General features: G+C 48.7%; 1 protein-coding gene across 3 annotated transcripts; it reads left to right on the top strand.

Annotated features, from left to right (window-relative positions):
• The first annotated feature begins 516 nt into the window (after window positions 1–516).
• NFE2L1 (nuclear factor, erythroid 2 like 1) lies at window positions 517–18,672 on the top strand. Of its 3 annotated transcripts, XM_039516977.1 has the most exons (7): window positions 517–646; window positions 3,018–3,233; window positions 3,543–4,054; window positions 12,656–12,871; window positions 14,071–14,160; window positions 14,576–14,737; window positions 15,384–18,672. In XM_039516977.1, the coding sequence occupies exons 3-7, from the start codon at window positions 3,545–3,547 to the stop codon at window positions 16,659–16,661; spliced, it is 2,256 nt and encodes a 751-aa protein (XP_039372911.1). In that variant the 5' UTR covers window positions 517–646; window positions 3,018–3,233; window positions 3,543–3,544; the 3' UTR covers window positions 16,662–18,672. The 3 variants fall into 3 exon arrangements, with proteins under 3 accessions (XP_039372911.1, XP_039372910.1, XP_039372912.1); XM_039516976.1 differs by lacking the exon at window positions 517–646 and having other exon boundaries at window positions 3,014–3,233; XM_039516978.1 differs by lacking the exons at window positions 517–646; window positions 3,018–3,233; window positions 3,543–4,054 and adding an exon at window positions 10,550–10,803.
• The last annotated feature ends 4,652 nt before the right edge of the window (window positions 18,673–23,324 follow it).

Here is a 23,324-nt window from a genome sequence, read left to right as displayed (position 1 = left end):
TGCAAGGCCTAGTGAGAGCTTGGGAGCGAGGTAATGGTTTCACACGGCCAGGTCGAGCCTAGATTCTCCACAGGCCTCGCCTAGAGGCCGGGGCACTCAGTCCCCATGGCAACAGCATGGGGCAAAGGGGGTGGAAGTGGATTCACACGAGGTGATTGGTCAGTGATGCTGTTAGTTAAGCTGTTTGGTGGGCGGGCGTATCTGCGCGGTTTAGGATTGGTGAGGAATGCTGTCGTTCGGCATAGGTTGCCCAATACGGTTGGTCTGCATTTTGTCTCTCAATCTGACGCGAGCGTAGGCGGGCTCAGTTGTTCTTTGGCTCATTGGCCCCGCGCTCCGTCACTGAAGCGGTTTTGGGAGAGGGCGGGGGCGGGAAAAACATCAACTTGCCGATCTCCGATTGGGTGTCTTAGCTGCCACTCTCCAGGCTGTGAGGGCGGGTCTAACTGCTCGCCCGGGGATTTGACAACCGCCTTGTCAGTCCCCCTCCCTTCGGTGGCGGATTGGAGGGGATGCCGCGCGTGGGCGGGCTCAGGCCCGTGGTGGCAGGGAAGCGGCTGCTGGTGCTGCTGAGAGTGGGCCCGGCCGGCCGGCGGTGGCTGCCCGTGGGGCCGGGAGGGTCGCGGCTGAGGGGCGCGGAGAGCGGGTACCGGAGAGCGGCCCGGGCCGGGAGCAGGTGTGGGGAGGGGGCGCAGAATGGGGGAGCGGGTGTGGGGAGGGCGCAGAATGGGGGCAGGTGTGGGGAGGGGCGCAGAATAGGGAAGGAGAGGGGAGGAAGTGGTGTGGGGAGTGGAAAGGAGGGCGGAGTGTAGTGGGGGCAGAGGGGAGGCGGGGTAAGTTTAGGGTGAGGCTGAAGGGGAATAGGGGCTCCTGGGGTGGGGGAGAAGACGGGGGAGTAGTGGGGTAGCTCGGGGTAATATGAAGAGGGGTAGGCGGTGTATGGGCGGGAGCGTATAAATATGGGGCAGTCGGGGGATAAGGGGAGACCAGAATTGGGGGGGGGGCGCTATAGGGAACCCACCCCCCCCGCTGAACGTCCCCTCTGAAATATGGGGTAAAAGGTTTGGGGCGGGCGTTAGGCGGCACATAAGTAGTGTTATGGGGCAGTTCTAATGAGGAGCGTGAGGGGAGTGTGTTCCCCGTGATGGGTTGGGGGGAGGGGGTTGTCTTTCCCGTGGGATCAGAAATGGGGGTCCGTGAATTAGAGAATTGTAGGAGATAAAGGGGTGTAGAAAGACGGGGTAAAATAGCTGGAGGGGAATTTAAGGGGTGAGGTGTTTTTGAGTGGCTGAGGACTAAAGAGACTTAAGTAACATGTGGCTTTGAGTAACCTGCACCCCACGATGCTATTTAAATAAGAGATGGGAAACCCCATACTATAGTGTTTAGCACTAATGGAGTTCCTGATGCTCTCACATGTGCCATGTGGGGTGGGAGGTGTCTTTGGGAAGATTTAGGAGGATGAAATTGTTATTAGAGGGACTGAAAAGCTCAGAAAGCATGGTGACCTAGATGCTGGGATTAAAGGGTTGCAAGAAAACTGAAACCTGGTGGGGAGGGGCTCCCTGTTTCTTTCAGTTTCTGAGTGACTGAAATCAAAAGTTTTCCAGTACAAAAGGCAATGTTTTGGCTACTGGATTAATTAACTGAGATCTGACATGTGAGTGAGTTGATCAATCAGAAAAATTGGGCTGTAATTATATGTAGGCTTGGAAGAATTAGGGTTTTGTCGGTGAATGCAGTAAATATTGATTTCACTGTATACACGCAAACTGACAAAATATTTCGATTGGTGATAATCAACACTTAGACAATGCTTGAGAATTTGTGAGTTAGATTTAAGGTTATTTACTTTGTATATTTTGACATGTGATGTTGACAATTTGGCTTTTAATGGTTATAAAGTGTTAACTTTTTGAATCTCAAATCTCAATATCTGCTATCACTAAATAATTGTCTGGCCTGCCTCATAATTTTCCACAACTGTGAAAGTTTAAATTGATAAAAATTGAAAAAATGTTAAAAGAAATAAAATGGATGTTATCTGTTGAAATTGTAAATGAAGAATTCTACCAAACCTAATTTATATGTTTACTTGTAACAATTGAGGTGGAGGTGGGGAATTGAAATTGTGCTTGTTTTGCCCTGATGGGTTACTTGGTTGCAGAAGGGACAGCTGAGATTTTGGGATTAGAGGTTAATTTAAACACTCCTCCCATTCCTGCCCATGTTGGGAGTTGAGAAAAGATATCCATCAACTAACAAGCCTCAGGTGATGATGAGTCCACACCTGGCAACCTTTGAAATCTATAAAAACTCAACAACCTGGAGATGCTGGGTGGAGGAGAAAAATAGGGGTGTACCCTTTGACATCCTCAAAATACATTGAACTAGGACAGGTGTTTGAAGGGACAGATGGTGGGAATACATTTTGCTACAAAATTGGGGGCTGCGCTCTCCTCAGTTGGGACACTTGCTGTATGGAGAATTGCCCAGGAAGGTCACATTGTGGAATAAAGGCATCATAAGCATGTTTTTTGTTTTTGTTTTTAAAGTTCCCTTGTGAGTGATGGGCAGGCAGAGGAGAAAGGACTGCATAGGAAGGTAGCAAGCCCTAGTGTGTTGCAATGTTGTTCTCATTGGCTGTGCAGTGGTCACGGTTGCTTATTAGCCACGGAAAGCCCCTGTTGGATTATTATAATCTCGCTGAAAACTGGAGTGAAAGGGAGTCAGAGCTGAATTCCTGCTCCAGAGAGTGGAAGCTGACGCACCAGCCTAAGAATAGAGTAGGGAGGGGGAACTCAGACAATATTGATTCAAAAGATAACCTTTGTTTTATGTGCGTTTGTGGCTATTTAGTCAGCAAACCATCCTTTTGAGTGAAATAGATATTATTTTGTACATGGCTTGTATACAGTGGTGAAACTGATACTTCTTAGTATAGTAACTGCATATGTAATGCGTAGGGTGATGTCTCATCAGCATCTTACCGTGTTTGTTCTCTGGTTATATTTCAGCTTCTATTGAAACCACAGCTAGGACTGGAGGAGCTGTTGAACCCTTCCTTGGTCAAACAGTCCTTTGACTCTTCAAGCTTCCTTCAGGAAGCTTCTCAAAGCAGGAGGAGGGGGAGAAGAAGCCGCCAGCTGTCACAGAGAATACACCCCGCTCTGGAAGCAGGGTGGGGAATCAGGAAGGCTAGAGGAAGTGACTGCATGTGGACTTTTGAGACAGTAAGTCACGTGGGTTTATATGTAGCCTCGTGGACTGTTATCAAATAGCTATAGTTCTGAAGAGGAGGGGAGAGTGGAGGTTGTTTACTGGGGTATAATTTCTTTCCTCTGGAGATTTAGATAATTAATTTGGCTCGTCTGAGTAACCTGATGACCTTTTTTAAATTCCTGATTGTTCAAGAGAACCTAAAACTGAAGTTTTGAATTTTCCTTAAACTCTTAATCTTGGTGAATTATGATACTTTGAGCTCTTAATTATTGGCTTTTTTTTAAACATTCCACCTATGTTTGCTTTTTTTCCTCCTCCAGAAATGCTTTCTCTGAAGAAATATTTCACCGAAGGACTCATCCAATTCACCATTCTTCTCAGCTTGATAGGTGTTCGTGTGGACGTGGATACCTACCTGAACTCGCAGCTTCCCCCTCTGAGGGAAATCATTCTAGGCCAGAGCTCTGCTTACACCCAGACCCAGTTCCACAACCTTCGGAACACCTTGGACGGATATGGCATCCATCCGAAAAGTGTAGACCTGGACTATTATTTCACAGCCCGCAGGCTTCTCAACCAGGTGAGGGCCCTGGACAGGTTTCAGGTGCCCACCACTGAAGTAAATGCTTGGCTAGTACACAGAGACCCTGAAGGTTCTGTGTCCAGTACCCAGCCCAGCCCAGCCATCACCCTAGAGAATAGCAGTGGCCTGCAAGATGGGACCAATCCTGACAACGGCGTGAGGGAGAGTGGACCTGAGCAAGGATTTGGTGAAGAATTGGAAGACCTAGGAGCGGTGGCTCCTCCAGGGAATGGAGACTTGACCAAAGAGGTAGGCAGCACCTTCTTTTATAAAAGATACATGCCAAAGAAAGGGAACTGTTTGTGGACTTCTGTGGGATAGGAGTAGTTTAGAGCGTAACGTTGAGTGGTGCGTAGCTTCCACATGTGTACTCGGCACCTATGTACTCAGCACCTCTGAATATCAGGTCCTGTGAGCCACATGGCACTGAACTTAATATTAAGGTTGGGTGGTTCCGGGCACTTTCTCTTGATGTGTGCTGTGTCTTGGTCTGAAATTGGGTGGCTAGTCAGTAATTCAGTTTGAGTGCAGATTTGCATTTATGGGAATGATGCAATAGCACCTTCTCTTTCCCAGTATTGGGTAACAGTTTCATCCCATGAGTCACCTGGTGGTAGATTACATGGCTCTGGAGTTTGTCCAAATAATGTTTACAGCTTGGTTGCCAACAGAGAGTGGGGAGGATGGTGAATTGGAAAAAAAGCCACTTTCTATCCGAGTGTATTCTCCCAGTTGCTATGACAGAGTCACGTGTTTGACCCCCCAGCAGCTGCTACTCTTTCTTTGCATTAGGTTTCTTTGGCCAGGCATGTTCAGACTTTGCTTCCCTGTGGCTGTATTGTACTGCTTTTAGTGATGGATTCCAGTGGAGAATGTTTGCATGGATGCTGTGCAGCTCAGACAAGCCATTATGTATGGTGGGGAGTAGGCATGGGGATTTCCCAACTGTCCTGATCCCTAATCTCCTGTGATGAAGCTTAGAGGCAGCTCTTTGGAGTCAGAAGCAGGGGAATTTTGCAGGCAGCTGTTGAGGCTGTCTGGAACTTCTGTCATGTGATTTCAGTATAGCTACAGGCAGGAAATAGCATAAATGTCTCTCTGATGTGAAAGTGTTCGTCCAGGAGAGGAAAAAGGTGAAACTTTCTTCAGATCTGATAATGTACCGAATGGCATAATCTTGCCACTGGAAGCCTGCATGGAGCCTAGCTTGCCTAAATATGAGGCACTTCCCCTATCTGCTAGGAAGGGCACCTGCTAGGGGAAGGACCAAAGGCTGAGAGAGCTAAGTCTGGCAGTGTTACTTAGTGTTTAGCGTAGGGGACTGAAAGTAAGAGGTACTTTCTATTTTCATTTCTAATTACTTACTTTCTGTGTGACTTTGGACAAGCCGATAATTGATGGTACTTTCCATCTGAGGATCTCAAAACACTTTACACAAGTGGTCACAAATCTAGCTTCTTACCAGTCCAGTGAGAGATGTGTATACTTACTCCCATTTTGCAAATCGGAAACTGGGACACAGATTGAAGTGACTTGCCCAAGGTCAACAGTCTGTGGTAGAGTGGGGAAAGGAATTCAGATTTCCCACTCCCATCCTATGGCTTCGTGACAAGACCAGCCTTCTCTGTGCCTTGGGTTTTCCCTCTTTAGAATGGGGATAATGTACCTGGAGATCTTTTAATGACAAATACTGTATAAATACAAAGTGGGGGTGGTATTTAGGAAGCCAGAGTGAGAGGAGGCAGAGTGTATGGATTGTAGGAAGAATCCTACTGCAGATTTGTTTGGTCTGTAGGTTGGTGGTATCACTGGTTTCCTAATACCTGCTCAGCTGTATTTTTTTAACTAAAATTGTGCATTAAATACCATTCCAGCTGTAAGCTCTCCATATGCAGGATGCAGTGACCCTGCTGCAAACCTGGCCAGCTCAAACTGGATTTGCTGCAGGTGCATCTCCTGGATGATCCAGATTCAAGCCTTCTGGAAAGTGTACTTGTCTGGACTAGTATAATTGCTGCTTTTTTGGGGGCGGGGGGAAGAGGGATCGCTAACCCTTTCTTTCTGTATTCTACGTATTCTAGTGCCTGTTTTCTCCTCCAGTCTTTTCTATTTTTCACGAAGAAGTCTGGCTCACACCTTGTAGAGTTTTTCTTTAAACCTGCATCCGGAAGATGTGCTGTGACCTCCTTTGGGACATGGCACTTTCCTGATAATTGTTTTTTCTTTCCTTCCCCCTCCCCTGCCCCCTCCATTTATGTTCAGCACTGATGGCATGCAGTGCTGGGAAATCCTGCCTCCCAATCCCTCCTCTCCTGATGAACATGCACTTCATACCTTGGTCCTGCTAGTGAAGGCAGGGGGCTGGACTCAATGACCTGTCAGGGTCCCTTCCAGTTCTAGGAGATAGGGAGGTAACATAATATATGGAGATATACCTATGTTCCCCAAGGGATGGACAAGTCTGTACTTGTGGCTGATGTGAAGCTACAAAGCATGAAGTCTTGATTCCAAGCATTCTCTACGTAATCATTTTTCTTTGTCTGGAACCTTGAACCTCATTCAGCTGTGTGGCTGGTAAATGTAGAGGGACTTAAAAGCTTTTCTGTCAGGTGTGCTGTGCGGTTCCTGGCAGACACTGTAATTGGAATTCACCTGAGACAGGCTGGAGGTTTGACTCTCCTGCTGATATCCTGTGGGAAGCAGACAAGAGAGTAGTGTTAGGCAGACAATTGCAGAAGTAGGGGAGAGACATTTCCCAGGCCTTCTGGCACTTACAATCTGAATAGAGTGGCAACATTTTCTAGTCCAGACCAGATCTTGCTGTGGGGGAAATGCATTGTATCTTGGAGCTGGAGCTCACCCTGTGGTATGGTGCAAGACACTCTCTGTTTCATTGTTCTGATTAGCTTTGAAGATGGTTCTGACTTGGAATTTGACTTGCTATCCTGTTCTGTAAACGTACTAATGGTGTATCCTGGTGAGGTTATATTCAGGAGCATCCCAGTGCTTGCTCTTTCTTGTTGTTTTGCTGCTATAGCATCCCAAGGGCAGGATGTTTTTTGTCCTCAGTGTCTCGTCTGAGGTTTTTCCTCTTCTCCGGCACAGCATGGGGGAGGGAATTGTTGTCCTGTTGGCTGATCTTTGAAATGAGTGGCCCTGTCCCTATAACGTTTCCACAACAAGGGGATAAAAATACCCACCAAGTGGAACATGTGACGAACTGCTGGTGCTGGGTATTATCCCAGTATGACAAAGTCCCCCTCCAACCAGTACTCTGGTAACAGGGTATTAGAACCTGGGTAAGATCTTCTTACACTTGGCTGGCTGCATAGAATGGACTTGTGTACAGTCAGTTCCTAAGGGACAGCAACCAGATAAAGTGACCAGCTGAGGACATACTGTTTCTGTTAACCTTAGTGATGAGGGATAATGGGAACTCTTTTTTGAGAGGGGGGTTTGAGAGGATTTAGGTGTCTGCTTGGACTGGGAGGTGCAGTGTTAGACAGGGATAGCCCAAGGTTATGTAGAATTTCCTTTTAAATATTGAAATTGTAAGCAGTAAATACTAAGTGTTTCCCTAGACGTAAAAACTCTTTCAAAGAGGGAAATCTTATTAAACAGGTAACTCATCAGTTACCCATCTGTAAAATGGGGATAACGACATCCATCCATTTTATTAAAGTGCTTTGAGATCTGTGGATGCAAAATCCAATGTACGTACCAAGTATTGTCATTTTATACAGATGGTGAAACAAGGGCACAGAGAGGCTCAGTGAGTTGCCCAGCATCACCCAACAAGTCAGAGGTGGAACTGGAAATATAATTAAGATCTACTAACTCTGTCCTGAGTTCTAATTCACCACAAGACTGTAAACTGCATCCACTTTAAATGCTGGTTCTTCTGAGAGGCCTCCGAGTAGTGGTGTATTTAGAGGAGAAAGGCAGAGACTGCAGGTACTGAGGGTTAGCTCTGGGGTTACAGACTTTAGCTTGCAATCCAGATGTTATGACTTGGGTCAGATAAGGATCAGTAAATGGATATTTCAAGATGAGCATTTTGGATGTGCAAGACTTCCCCATCAAGCTCCACAGGGAGCCAGGGCATGTCCCCTGTACATACAGCTTGGGGCGAGGGGGCTGTGATAACTAAAGGACATAGCAGAAATGGAAGGGATCCAGACATGGAGCTAAAATGATTTGAAACTTGTACAGAATATCGTATAAAAGGATTGAAAAGGTTAGGACTTAAGTTTAGAGCGGAGACAAATAAGGGGGACACGAGAGAGAGGAAAATAATAAATGATATAGAGAAGGTAAACTGGGCATTCTTGTTTTTCCTTTCCCTCTTTGCCATAACTAAAGCTGCAGGTTTGTCACAGCAGGGGAAAAAAGTCAAGGATCGGGTGATTTTCCTGTTTATCAGTGGCGTCCTTTGTTTTGTGTGCGCGCCCATGACTCACCCCACAGCAGCAGCTTCTGTCCCCCAGGGCTGAGCCCAGCTCCCTTCTCTGGGCATTATGATCATGTGTGTGGGGTTGCAACACAAACCAGATTTGGCTAAGATGCCCCTTTGTCATGATGGAGGGGGATAGGTCAAACCTACGCAGTGCTGTGACTTGGCATGCCAGGTCGCAATATCCAGAACATGGTGCTGGGCCCAGCCTCATTGGACGCAGGAGCAACGTAGGCCAGAAGTGAGTGCAGGGTATGCTCCATCTCCCCTCTGGGAGCTGCTCTTCCCTGGGATGAGTGCAGGGCAGGCTCTGTCTCCAGCCTTTCTCCCCCCTCAGGCCGAACTGGTGCAGAAGGGTCTATTGTGCGTGGTCAGTGCCCCCTCTTTTTTTTAGGGCATTTTTGCTCAAAGGTTACGGAGCAGTTACTGAATCTGTGACACTTACAACATTTACCATGACTGCGCTGTGATTTTTTAAAAAATGTATTAAATGCTGAGACAAATCTGCAGCCGTACCCATAATGCAAGAACAAGGGGATAGCCAGTGAAATTGAACGGTGGCAAATTAAAAACTGATACAACAGTTTACACAACACATAATTAACTTGTGGAACTCACTGCCCCAAGATATCAATGAGGCCAAAACTTAGCAGGATCGAAAAAAGGATTAGACCTTCATATAGAAAATGAGAATATCCACAGTTATTAGGCCAAAAGATAAAGCAGTGGATCTCAACCAGGAGTACATGTACCCCCTGGAAGACCTCTGCGTACCACCAAGGGTACATCAAAACATCTAGTTTTTTTGCCTAGTTTTTTATAGCAGGCTACATAAAAAGCACTAGCAAAGTCAGTACAAACTAAAATTTCATACAGACAGTGACTTGTGTATACTGTTATAAATGTATACATACTATAAATTGAAATGTAAGTACAATATTTATATTCAGTGGATTTATTTTATAATTATATGGTAAAAATGAGGAAGTCTCTAATTTTCCAGTACTAGTGGCTGTGACACTTTTTTGTATTTTTGTGTCTGATTTTTGTAAGCAAATAGTTTTTAAGTGAGGTGAAACTAGGGGGCATGCAAGACAAATCAGACTCCTGAAAAGGCTACAGTCGTCTGGAAAGGGTGAGAGCCACTGATCTAAAGGATAAACACTTCTTGCTTCATAGCATAAGCCAAATGCTAACTGCCAAGGGTTAGGCAGAAACGTCTTATGGGCAGCTTACTCCATAATTGTACAATGTGAGGACTCCAGCACCTTCCTGAAGAATCTGTTACTGGCCACCACTGGGGATATAGTGCACTGGACTAGCTAGACAACTGGTCTGACTGGCATAGCCGTTCCTATTTCTAACTCGCTCCCCTCCTGCTGGTGTGGGAATGATGATGGGTGCAGGTCCATGACTGGCTCTGGCAAGGCTCATGCTCTCACATAAATATGATGTGCAAATCCTCCCCAATCTCCCAGTGACATCACTGCACATGTGCAGATGGCACAGACACCCTGTCTCTGGTTCTGACCTATTTTTCCCCCCTATGGTAAGGGAGGCCCGTTTCCTAGTGGGGTCTGGTCTTGCAGGATGTGGGGCCCTACCACACCAAAGCTGGGTCCCGCCCCTGTGACAAAGGGGGGAGCCGAGCTGCTGGTCACCTCCAGGGCGAATGTAAAGAATCCTGGCAAAGGTGCCATTCGGCCCAACCTCCTGGCAGGCCAGGCCAGGCCTCCCGTGGGGTATCACTGCCTGGAGCTGCTGCTGCTGCCAGCAGATGCTGTAAGTTTCATGGAGGGGGGGGTGGAGAGATCCCTCTGCCGCTTCGCTCCCCACTGCACCAATCCGGGGAGCGCTGGGTGGGGCACCTGGCGTGGGAGCGTCTCCTCAAGGAGACACAGACCCGAGCAGCTGAGCACGAGGGGGGAGGGGAGACTCCTCGCTGCAGCTTCCACAGCGACCCGGGGGGGGAGGAGCCGGGCTCTCGCCGCAGCCTAGGTGACGAGCGCAGGGCGGGGAGGAGACTGGCTCCCTCCGCATCCTCACCAGTGACCCGGGGCACGGGATTGGCTCGCGCCGCAGCCTAGGTAACAAGCGGAGGGAGGAGACTGGCTCCCTCCGCATCCTCCGCGGTGACCTGGGGGAGGGGATTGGCTCTCGCTGCCGCCTAGGTAACAGGCAGGCGGGGGAGGGAGGGGAGGAGGGGGATTGGGTCTCGCTGCAGCCCCAGCGCTGAGCATGGGGTGGGGATTCGGTCCAACTCCTGCCTACGCAACAAGCGGGGCCCATTCCTGGAGCTGTGGCTTAGGGAGGGAGGAGGGGGTGGGGGGCTGGCTGTAGCCCCCACCTGTGGATCACATGCTGCTAGGGGGGCTTGCAAACAGCCAGGGGTCCGGCCTGCCAAAAACCGCTCAGTTACTGAACTCGGAGATGTCTGTGCGGCACCGTGCCCGGGTCTCACAGCTCTGCCTGCCTGGAATTCGCCCCACATAGACCATGATCTGCAGGGACAGCTCCATGAGCAGCAGCTGGGGACATGAAAAAGGTATCACTTACCTTAACCCTTTTATTGCTGCTCCAGGCGAGGCAGAGGCGGTGGGGAGAGACCTAGGAAGTCTGGTCTCGAGGAGACAGATGTATGATCAGAGCACAGGATAGCTGGGGTAGTCGGAGAAAGAGTCCTTGCTGAGGCTGATGAGTGACATTTGGGCCTGGGGGGGACTGGTCTTTGGGGAGGGTGTGACAGTGAATGCTCAGGGCAGAACGGGGGTCAAGGGATGGTTTCACGGTAGCATTTGGGATACTGTAGACATTGTGTATGGTGACATTGACCTCGCAAGAGGCTGGTGTTTAGGGGGCTCTGGTTGTGTTTATTGGGGGGAGGGAGGGGACTATTGTGGATTCTTGTCCCTTTCTGTAAGTGCCAAATGTGATGGCAGCTACTGGGGAACCTTTTTCACAAGAGCAGGGAGAATCTTTTTAAGGAGGCAGAGATGTCCTGTCTCCTTGCTTTGAGGTGGGGGAAGAGGGGCTAAGGGCTCATTGATAAACTGTGAAGTCGACTGCCATAATATTTCAGTAAAATAAACCATCCATGCTATGATGTGGGAGGCAGGGTGGGGAGGAATCTGTACGTCCCAGGCTTAGGTGGTAATTCTAGGGTAGGGCCTTGGGGCCTGGTCATATTAAAAGGCCCCTGAGGTTTGAACCAGCACAGGCTGCTTTTCAGGGGTGTGGGGTATGCCCTGGGTTAGGCTTGCATTAGAGGGAGGGGCCTGTGGGTAGTGGTGGCTGTGAAGAGAGACAAATGTTTGCAGATTCATATTATGTGGTTAGGGATGAGGCATTTGGGTTCTTGATCATGTTGATGCTAGGGAGCAGAAGGGTGGTAGCAGGCATTTCCCCTCATGCTCAGGGTCACAGATTCTTTGCATGGGGACCCTGGGGCTGTAGAGGGAGGGAAGATGACAGAGTTCTCGGAATGGGGTTAAAGTTCCGGCAGGGTGTGTGTGGGGGGGATCTCAGTTGGAAGGCTGCGCTGTCATTTGTAGGTGAAGGGCTGGGCAGGGCTGGCATCTCTGCTGTCTGTAGACAAGTGGTGAGCAGGCAGCAGGCCGGCAGCAAGGATCTCAAGTTGCATCAGGTGGCTGGGAATGCAGGGTTTTTCCTCTCCAGTGCACTCCACCCCTTTATGCAAATGCCGAGAATGGCACCACAGGCTGATGCAAGCTCCTCCATGGAGCAGCAATCCTGCATGACAATTGGTCCTCGCCATCCAGCCGGCATCGTGCAACCCAGAGGAGTTAAAGCTGCAGACTCCCTTTTTCCTGAGACGGGAGGAGGCCCCTGCAGAGCATGGAGAGCAGGGAGGAGACAGCTAAAGTCGCTTTCCAATGGAGTTCTGTTCTTTCTCCAGCCTGGCGCCATTGCACAGCTGCTGTTAGAGACCTAGCCAGGCAAAATGACCATAGGCTCTTGTGCAAAGGAGGCACAGCAGCTGGCCTCTATGCAAGGCAGGGGCGAAGGACTGGTGTCTGGAGTCCCCGATGGTGGTGATGGGGGTGGGGCGGTACGTGAAAGAAACCATCATGGAAGGTTGGAACTGTGTCCAGTACTAATAGATGGGTGGGGACAGGACACTGTGCCCCAAGGAAGGTGTTGTGGCGGGTGGGAGTGTTGGTAGGGGGAGTGCAGTGTAGTACAGAAAGGGTGGTTATGAATCTGGGTGGAATGAGGGCATTGTGTTGTAGGGTGGAAGGGGTGCTTGTCGGGAGGTTGCTGTGCTGTGCTGCAGGAACGGGGCGGGGAGGAGGGCAAGGGAAGAAGAGGGTCTTCCCTCCATGGTGGGGTGAAGATGAGCCTGCCAAGTGCTGAAGGAAATGTTGTGTGTCTTTCAGGACATCGATTTGATTGACATCCTGTGGAGACAGGATATTGATCTCGGCGCTGGGCGAGAGATTTTTGACTACAGCCATCGCCAGAAGGACAGCGAAGTGGACAAAGAACTGAGTGATGGGAGGGAGCAGGGGGACAGCTGGAGGAGCGGAGGGAACGAGACCTTGGATAGAAACCTGCTAGTTGATGGAGAAACGGGGGAGAGTTTCCCTGCACAGGTAACAGCCCCCCGAGTAGGGCTTACCCCTCATTCCAGGGTGTATTGCAGTGTTCTGGGATTCATGTGTCTGCCACTCAGCAGGGGAGGACAGGGAACCATCAGCTAGCTGTTATAAGCAGTGGCACTTAGTGATTTTTAGAGGGGACACTCTTTCTCCCATCTGGCTGATGGTAATGGCTGTTGAGCTAAGAAAGGGCATGAAGACAACCATCACCCGTCTGGATGACAGGGTGCGATGTTGGAGCACAGTTTATCTCCCAGGCTAGAGGGAACCAAACACAAAGGTGAACTGGGGAAATAACCAGGAAGCTGTTGGCACCCTGATTATCTGCTGCGAGGAAATAAGCAGGAGGATCCATGGTCACTAACACAGAGCAAGACAAGGCCAGAGTCTCTTTTAATGTTGACAAAGCTTTATTCCAGTGAGCGGTTTGGGAGTGGGAGTTGTTGGCTCCTGTTCTGCTTTTAGGTTCTTTGTAGAAGTTGTGAATGTGGAGTGGGGGGGAGGGGAAGAGCATAGGCACTGAGCAAAATCCTCACTAGGGGTATGTCCATACTACTCCATCCATTGGTGGGTAGTGATCGATCTATCGGGGATCGATTTATCACATCTAGATGAGACATGATAAATCGATCCCCAATGCTCTGCTGTCGACTCCGGAACTCTACCAGGGCGAGAGGCAGAAGCGGAGTTGACGGGGGAGCCGCGGCCGTCGATCCCGTGCCGTGAGGACGGGAGGTAAGTCGATCTAAGATACGTTGACTTCAGCTACGCTATTCTCGTAGCTGAAGTTGCGCATCTTAGATCGATCCCCACCCCAGTGTAGACCAGGCCTAGGCTATGGGAAGTTTGAAGCTGAGTCTCTATCTGCAGCATGCGTCAGTGAAGCTAATCCAGAAAAGTCAGCATGAAGCTAACCCGAACAAGAGTTCATTTGACCCCCCCCCCCTCCGCCCCCCGGCCCATTTATGAACCGTATTGACTAGCTTCAGAAAGTCATGGCAGGTGCTCCTTGGCTAGCAGGATGGTAATTGCAACTTGATGCAAAAGTGTGGGGGGCTCTGGATATTTGGGCTCTATGAAGAACATACTAAGCCATTGGGTCTCTGATACCCTTGGTTCAGAAACTTGTGTCCTACCCTTTAGGGAGGTCCTTACCCTTCAGTAAACTGTGCTGAAATGATTCATTGTCCCAGGTGCCTGGCGTGGTGGATCAGACGGCCCTGTCGCTGGAGGAGTGCCTTAGGTTGCTGGAAGCCACCTTCCCCTTTGGGGAGAACTCTGAGGTGAGTTTGTGCATTCTTGAAAATGGAAACCATTTCTCCATGACTCATTTCTAAGTGTGACAGATCCAGAGCCTGGTTTTGTTGGTGCACTGGGATTTGATGCCTTTTGCCTCCCATTTAAGACAAATATCAGAGACCACTAAACTGGCAGTAAATTGGATTAATCTGTCTAAGGCGGCTCCAGGCACAGATCCTGTGAAGCAGCCAGTGGGGAAGATGGTCACAATTAATTAAGGGCTTCTGACTTTGTTTCTAATTAGTTCGCAGTGAACAGTAGGGGAATAACAGCAGCTAGTTCTCAGTCTGAATAAAAGAAAAGCAGTTCCCTGTTGTGGAGCCTGAAAGGCATTCAGGGCTTTACTGACCTGCCTCTCCTCGGCAGACCAGATGTGGACGAACACTGCTCTGTATTTAGTTTCCAGCTGCAGATGCCTCCCACCTAAACGAAGCTGTGCCTGGTGAAAGCGAGTCTTCAGTTATCCAGAGCGGCCTCCTGTCTCCTCTTCTGACGGAGACAGAGTCCCCATTTGATCTGGAGCAGCAGTGGCAGGACCTTATGTCTATAATGGAAATGCAGGTTAGTTCTTGCTAACTGCTCTACACTAGCTAATTGTCTGGGTCCCCATAGCTCCCTTTTCTCTCTCCAGTGGGTACCCGAAGCAGGACGTGTGTGTGTGTCTGTCATGGGCATTCCTGATCCGTGTATAGGTGCAGAGCAGGATTGCTATTGGAAATGCCCCCAGGATATGGTATCTCATCCCCTTTGGGCTAGCTGAAGTATATGTCATCGTGCTGAATGTTTAGGTGAGGGTGATACCTGGTGTGTGCCCTTCCCATCTCAAGCTGCTGCTGTTCATTGTAGTGGTTTGATGGCTGTTCTAAGCAGCTGAGATCTAGAGTGTAGCTGTAGTTTTGGGTCAAAAACTGCTGCCCCTGTGGCTTGGCTCATCATGTGCAGTTTGAAAACTGCCTCTGTCTTTGGGGTGGGGCGAGGGAACATAGAGGGAGAGGAATTTCTTATTGTTGGCAATATGAATCTTAAATCTTCCAGATCCTCTAGACCTCATGAGTGCTGCTGGAACTAGCTCACTCCATGATCTCTGCAGGCTCCTCTCTTTTCTGTTTTTAGCCTCTGGTGGTGTTTGCAGTGCACATAGGAAATGGGGGAGAAGGATAGTGCCCAAGGCTGGATCATTTGCTGAACTGCTTCTAATCTCTTTCAGGCTATGGAAGTGAACAACACAACTGCTGAAATCCTGTATAATGGCACAAATGGAGACCTGCTGACTGCTAACTACAGTCTAGCTCCAAACACTCCCATCAATCAGAATGTCAGCCTGCATCAGGCATCTCTGGGTAGCTGCACACAGGATCTCTCCTCCCTCTTCAGCTCAGAGATTGAGAGCCCCTCCGTGGCTAGCAGTTCAGCCCTGCTCCAACTGGCTCCTGACAACTCCACTGGCCTCAACACCACCTTTGGGTCTACCAACTTGAGTGGGATCTTCTTCCCTCCACAGCTGAACAGCACAGTCAACGAGACAACTGGCCCTGAACTACCAGATCCATTAGGGGGTCTTCTAGATGAAGCCATGCTTGATGAGATCAGCTTGATGGACTTGGCTATTGAAGAAGGTTTCAACCCAGTGCAAGCCTCTCAGCTGGAAGAAGAGTTTGATTCTGACTCAGGGCTTTCTCTGGACTCTAGCCATAGTCCTGTTTCTTTCAGTAGCTCAGAAGCCTCCTCTTCTTCTTCCTCCTCCTCCTCCTCTTCTTCTTCCTCTTTTTCTGAGGAAGGAGCTGTAGGCTACAGCTCAGACTCTGAAAATGTGGACTTTGAAGAAACGGAAGGGGCAGTTGGATACCAACCGGAGTACAGCAAGTTCTGCCGCATGAGCTATCACGACCCATCAGAGCTACGCTACTTGCCTTACTTGGAGCATGTTGGTCACAACCACACCTATAACATGGCACCTGAGAGCAAGGAGAAGCAATCTGACTTCCTGGATAAGCAGATGAGCCGGGACGAGCACCGAGCTAGAGCCATGAAGATCCCTTTCACCAATGACAAGATTATAAACCTGCCAGTGGAGGAGTTCAATGAACTTCTCTCCAAGTACCAGCTCAGTGAGGCACAGCTGAGCTTGATTCGGGACATCAGGAGGAGGGGCAAGAATAAGATGGCTGCCCAAAACTGCCGCAAGAGGAAACTGGACACCATCCTGAACTTAGAACGGGACGTGGGAGACTTGGAGAGGGACAAGTCCAAACTGCTCAGGGAGAAGGTGGAATTTCTCAAGTCCATTCGCCAGATGAAACAGAAGGTGCAAAACCTGTACCAGGAAGTGTTTGGGCGCCTGCGTGATGAGAATGGCCAGCCCTACTCTCCGAATCAATACTCCCTACAGTATGCCAGCGATGGCAGTGTTATCTTGATACCTCGCGCCTTGGCCGACCAGCAGGCCAGGCGGAAGGAGAGAAAACAGAAAGACAGGAGGAAGTGAGCCAGGGGGAGGAGGAGGGAGCTCACTAAAGTTAGACACTGGAGAAGGGCTGAGCCTGGAAGTACTAGAGGAACTTTCATGCCTTCTTATCCAATATATCTTCTCAAACGTGACTGCTGCCGGTCAGTGTACAGGAAGAGACTGCTGCACGTGGAGGGTGCAGGACCTGCACTTTGAATTTCTGATGGCTCCCATCAGGGAGTGACCGGGGAAGAACACACAGTGAACTGGGCGAGCCCAGCTCCCGCTACAACCTGGAATCCTTTGAGTATGGGGAATAAGCTGGCATCCTTGGTGGTGAGAATCTGCAGAAGATGGAGAAACTACTGTTTAGGAACTGGCTTTAAAAAAGATTTAAGCAAATGAACTTAAAGTTATAGGAGAGACATTTTTCTGAACTTCCAAAGTTCTGTGACTTCAGGTAGTTGTGTTTTTTGTTTTTGTTTTTTTCTTTCCTGAACCAGTTTTGACATTGGTGTGTGATAAAACCTGACTTAATTCCAGATTAACCAATTTCCCTTCCTAGATCAGACCAGTGCACACATGGAAACACAAAGTGGTGTGACTTTCATTAACTCTTTCCAGTCTGCGGAACCTTAGATGGGGCTAGGAGAAGTGGGAGAGCTCTTATCTTACCATCTCTAGAGCTGTTAATCCTCATGTGCAGTGGACCTTAGCAACTGCTACAGCTTTGGGGTAGGTGGATCTGGAAAGAGTTAATAGAACCAATGTGATGATGTATCCCCCACAAAACTCAGAGCATGTCACTGCCAGTGAGCCAGCACCATGGCGTTAGATGATGGCAAGCAGTAGCCTGCATGCAAACACTGTCTTCTCCCACTGACTGGCTGAGGAACCAGGGTGGAAAGGGGTGGGTGGGCTTGGGTCTAAAGCTTGTCTGCAGCCAGTTCCTTTCCAGCTGCAGCAGCTTTGGGAACTGGCTGCTGGATGGCCTGAAAGGAGGCGCATGTGGGGTTGAGGTGTAGCAAATCTGGTTGGTATAGAGCACAATAGGGGGAGCAGTTGGTTCCTACCCCACGAAGTGGGCTTGTCACTTATAGAAATAGACATCGGTTAGGATTCCTGTTTCTCAGCCGTGCTTTGTTTTCCAGGGCTTCAGCCCTGTTTTCCCAATAAGCTCTAGAGCGCTTGTGTTGAGTGAAAGAGAGAAGCCCCAATGTTTAAAGCTGCTCAGTGTTCTCTTTGCCATAAAGACTCAATGTAACTGTGTGTGATCACATTATGGGAGTCTCTTCTGTCCCTAGGTGTTGGTCTGACTTCCTTTGTTTTAAGAAGGGGGGTGGGGGTAGTGCCTTGATCGCTGCTGGTCTTGGTCTGTAAGACTGAGACAATCCTAGAAGCTGTATTTACAATATAGCACAGCTGGGCGTGTACTGACTTTACCAGCAACTGAAAAGCAAAATGGCTTTCCTAGCCAGTCCTGTGCATGTCATATGGGGTGAGGCCATAGCACTGAATGGAGAATGTGCATCCTATGGAGGACTTGGGGAGGGAGGCAGTATCTGCAGTGAAAGTAACCTTGCAATGGAAAGTGAGAGCAAAGGTCTGCTGTAGACAGCCTGGAGAAGTCTAATTTCATATTCTAGCACTGCAAAAGAAGACATCTGTCTAAAATGTGTATTCCAGGCTATTTTAAAAGCAGCTGCATCTTGTCAGAGTGCATCACGATGAGAACTATAGGGCACTTGGTTAGTATATTCACTGTGCCATGATCTCATGCTGAACAGCAGGAGATGGACTCGCTAGGACCAAACAGGTCTCTTCCATCTTTAACTTGTTATGATTCAATGGCTTTACTTTCTTATATGCATGAGATGAAGCACAAGTAGTGGAGATGTGGCTGGGTGCAGGGAGGTTGGAATGGAGCCCTGAGTGTATGTTTTAAATTATTTTCCTCTTAGAACCTTTATTTTAATGATCTGTGACCTGTCAGGGAGAGAAGAGAGATTGTGAGCGCACAGGACAAAAATAAAATGGCTTATTCGCTGTATGTGCGCGTGTTTCATGGAGTCTTTTTTTATTATTATTTTTGAGCAGAAGGGAAGCTAAAATATTAATGCTCCTACCTGGGCAGTTGCTTGTATAAAATAACTGCCCTATCTGCACCGACTACCCCCCAGACTGTCTCTAATCCAGGAGACTCCTGAGCACTAACTGGGCCCAACCATTGTAAGTATCTATCTGGTATCGACTTAATTCTTATTCCTACTTTTGGGGAAAAAAAAATGAAAGCCTTAAAGGGCTTCTTCACGGTCTCTAGTTAAGAGGCTCTCCTCCTTTCTCCTTCAGAGGCACTTCGCTCCAACCCTATTTTTTTAAAGATATCTGACTTTGAGCTTCCATCACTGTAGGGTCAGACTCTTAAGATAGAATATTCTCTGTTTCAAAGGTGCTGCATCTCCAGTTTAAGTACAGCAGGGAGAAGCTCCTGCTTTAAAGCTTTCTCCAGAGTTCCTGACTGGAGTGAATTGGATTCTGACATCCATGGAGTAGAGCTACTTCTGAGCAACTGACTTTGTGTTACTGGGTTAAAAGGTTTCACACTTTATCAACTAATTGGTATCACTAAGCCCTTAACCTTCCCCAGGAGTCGAGTGGTGGTTGCAGGGGGTTTGTTCTTGACAGGGATAGACTAAGAAAAACCAGCTTGAAGGGGGTGGGGGTGGGTTGAAGCAGGGATGCTCCATGGAAAACAGCAGCTACTTCCATATTTCCATACCCTCCCCCTTGAAAAGCAGCTGCTAAGACAAGCTTCCATTCCCACTGCATCGGTCAGATGCCAAAATCTTCCCTCTTTCCCTCCCCAGGAGTGAGAGAACATATATTGGGAATGGAACTGCTGGCCAACTATCTGCACCAGTCTTAAAGCCCTAGCAAAAAGAAATGCAGGGCACTCTGGAAGTATAAATTAAATGCAACCCTGCGGCTCCCCTGGGGGGAAAAAAGTCAACCACTTTTTGCATTGGGCAAATTTATATTAGAGGTGGTTTCTGGAGGTTCACTCAGGAATGAAGAGGTACTCTGGGGGCACTATTATGGTCTCTTCTTCAAGCACAATCCCCCCACTGCCTATTCAGCAGCCATAAGGCAATTTGGAAAATGTGACTGGGGTTCTGCTTGGCTGCCTTGAGCTGCATATGATGGCAATGCTTGGTCTTCCTCCTGCTGCAGTAATTCTCTGGAAAGCTTCTTGATACAAGAGCCTGCTGCACAGACGGGGAATAGGAGAGACGTTCTTGCCAGGTGTGTGTCAAAAACAAAAGTCCTGATGGAAGCTTAAACAAGCAGCAGTTGGTACGTGAGTATTACGTTACAGGGAGTGGGCCTCATGACACTGCATCCTGGTGAGGACCATTTTAACAAGTTGCTGTTTCTCAATCTGACCTGGGAAGCTCTGGTTAAACCAGAGAGGGAGAAGTATTGGCCTAGGATTGAGTAGCTCCAACAGCACTACTGTCACTGGCAGTCACCAATAGAACCCAGGAGTCCTGCTTCCTGGTAGGCAGCCTAAAGCACAGCTAGGAACATCTATTAATACTTAGAATATCACGGGTTAGTCAAGGCAGCGTTGTTGTTATACTCACAGGAGGAACTCAGTCCTCGGCAGACACCGCAGCTGGTTATGACACAATCTACCTGATGCTTTGCAAATAACTCACTCTCACTCACTCCCTTGAGGGACTAACCTGAGACAGGAGCTGAGGAAGGGAATAAGAAGAAAAACGAAAGTAGCCAGAGAGAAAGGGACAGCAATAGGGCTCATCCTGCAAGAAACAGCCTCATTCCCAGGTCTGCAAGGGGGTAAATATTTCAACATCACCTACATCCTGTTGGCGAGTGACAGGTACTAAGGAGTCTCTCTGAAAGTCCATGGCAGTTAGGTAAGGAGCTGGTGAGTAGAATTTTCAAAAGCATCTCACTTTCCCCCCTCCCCCTTTTTGCTTTATTTGTGGTGGTAACTTTTGGCCTAGGGCCTCGGGGTGGCTGCCAGGCAGAGGCTTGAGACAAATCCAAGCTCAGTCATTTGCAGGCAGTGTGCCTCTTTGCAGACTTTCCAGACCTTTCCAGAGGCAGAACCAATGATTGATAGCCTGAGCAGTGAGGTCGTGCTCCAGGTGACAAACCCACCCAGGTGCTCACACCCTCCACCCACGCTGCCCAGATCTCTCCGAGGCAGATGCTGGGTGAGTTGGATCCTTAGCTGATGTAAGCTGGGGTAGTTGCACTGACATGAATGGAGCTATTCCTTCTTGTCAGCTGAAAATCTGGCCTCTTTGATAGACCCTGCCCCAAAGAGCTTCCAAGAGAAAGGAAATAATCAGTCCTGTTTTACGGGATGAAGTGACTTGTCCAAGGTCCAGGGAGTCTGTAGCAGACCTGGAAATTTGAATCCAACCTCCTGAGGCCCAGCTCAGTACCTTAACCCACAGCCCATCATTCAAAGATCTGAGCTGATAGGTTGAGAGAGCAGTAAAGGGGCTCTGGGTCCAGCCTGTGCTGTATTTCCCCTCCTTCTCCTAAAGATGAGCTGCTCCTGTGCCAGAAGCTTTGCAAGTAGGAGGAGTTGCTCTGAGGCAGTCCTGTGGCAGTGGCTTCTCCTCCCAGGGTTAGGGCTCTGTTATTCTTACAGGGCGAGTAGAGGCGGGGGCCTGCTATAAGCCCCATAGTGCTCCCCCACTCACTGGACTACTACTGACCCCCTCTAGCAAGACCTTTCTCTAGTCGCAGGATCCCACAGCACTTTACAGACGGACTTGAGACAAGAGCTACCTCTGTTCCACAGATGAGGAACCAGGGCTGCCAAAGCTGGAAGCAGACTCAAGCATCCTGCACATTAGACACCAGGTTAATGTTTTCAAAAGTACTTAAGTGACATTGGAGCCCAGTTTCCCTTGAAAGCTCATGCTCAGCCTGTTTCTAAAACCCCCAAATTACTTATGGTAATTTTTGAAATGCACTTTCTATTCATAATATAGCAATGCCCCCCCTGTCCCCCCCCTGGTTATGAGAGACTAAATGGCTGTTTGTTAAAGGGACCATCGGCTATAGGCCAAAACTCTACATTTCAAAATTCAAACCATTAATAGAAATGCTTTCACTAAACGGAAACCCCCATGAAAACCGTATGAGGGGAGGAGTTACACGAACATTCCTCTGCAGCATTTTGCTAAGCTATGGAAAGTAGAAGAGGGAATGTGCTATAAACAAAAGTAAAACCAACAGCTGTTTGTTTCTCAGTGAAGTGCACATCACTAGGAACACATGAACTAGCTTTTTAAAAACGTGACCAAGGTCAGGTATTAAAGCCTGGGTAAGGAAAATACGCTTAAATCTCTAGTAATGACTATACCCCCCAGGAAGGGCCCTGAAACGTTTCCTGTAGCTCCTACTATGGATTTATATGTAGGCGCCAAAGTGGTTCCTGCACTAATGTTTTTTATCCAGTTCGCTGTAGAATTTATCAATACTTAGGGCAGAATAAGACCTTTAAAGCAAATGAATCTCCAGCCAGCGTTAGAAGCTATGCAACTAATGTCACATTTATTTGGATAGTTATGGAAACTTACATGATCTGCAAATGTTGTTTTTACTTAGTGCATTCATTGGAATAGTCCCTCTCCAGTTAGGAAAGTGGGGATTTTATGTAATATAAATAGAAGTGTTTTCCTGAGAAGATGGGGGTTGATGGGACTAGAACCAGTGTTGCTGCTTGTACATGAACCTGACCAGTCCAAGCTGAAATGCAATAAGGAAGACCCGCATTGGAGGTCAAGCAGCTATTTTAAAGTATTAAACACCTCAGGATATGGGTTTTAAGTAGGATTTTTAGTTTTGGCAGGCTAGACAAGTGGGAAAAAAACCAAACTTTGTTGCCTCACAACACATGCAATTGCAAAGCAGCAAGTCTGAGAGGAAAATTAGCCCCCCAGAGCCATTCACTTCTGGGCTCCCTGCCCAATGTTGTCAAGTCTCACTTTGGGCAGCCAGGCCATGGCCTCTTAATACAAAGCAGAGGTAGAGGGGAAGGGGCTTAACCAGCTCCCCACATTGCTGCTTTCACCTCATTCCATGGCTCAAGCTGCCTCCCAGCAATCAGCTGAAGGGGAGTCCTTTGTTTTCAAAAGCAGGAAGTATTTCTCCACTGCCAATTCTGTTCTATGGTCTCAGCGAGAGTTGTGGTGGAACGTCATTTCGAAGGAGCGTCAGGCTGTTCTGCTGTTGTTCCCCACTGGGGTCAGTCAGTGCAATGTTAAGTCTCATTAAGCACCTGACAAGAGAGGGCAGCCCCTTGCTTTTCCCAGACACGTAGGATCTGGTGAAAGGATTGTGGCCGGAGCCTGCCAAGGAAACAGCTACTGTTCCCATGTCAGAGTCCAGCAAAGCCCTGCTCCTAATGAGACGTCTAGGCAGGGAGCACACCAGCCTGTTGCCAGGAGCAGAGGGGCACCATTCAACACAGCCCAGGGAAGAGTCCTACTCTGGGCCTCTGAGCTTCACACATGGAGACACTAAGGCAGCGAGGTGTAGCATCCTGCTCAGCCACAGGGCAAGTCAGCGGCAGTGCTGGGAACAGAACCTAGCTCCCCAACCCCTAGGCCCAGCCCTTTGATGCAGCTCCTCCATTGTGTGCAGCATGAACAC

This window comes from Mauremys reevesii, linkage group 27, assembly GCF_016161935.1.
Source record: "Mauremys reevesii isolate NIE-2019 linkage group 27, ASM1616193v1, whole genome shotgun sequence".
NCBI lineage: Eukaryota > Metazoa > Chordata > Testudines > Geoemydidae > Mauremys > Mauremys reevesii.
Note: the sequence above shows the minus strand (reverse complement) of the source record. Positions and strands in the feature narration are given on the sequence as shown.

Coding starts and splice junctions, on each gene's coding strand:
- NFE2L1 (XM_039516977.1), top strand. CDS start 3,545: ATGCTTTCTCTGAAGAAATATTTCACCGAAGGACTCATCCAATTCACC. Junction 12,872..14,070: donor GGGAGAGTTTCCCTGCACAG/GTAACAGCCCCC, acceptor TCATTGTCCCAG/GTGCCTGGCGTGGTGGATCA. Junction 14,738..15,383: donor TGTCTATAATGGAAATGCAG/GTTAGTTCTTGC, acceptor AATCTCTTTCAG/GCTATGGAAGTGAACAACAC.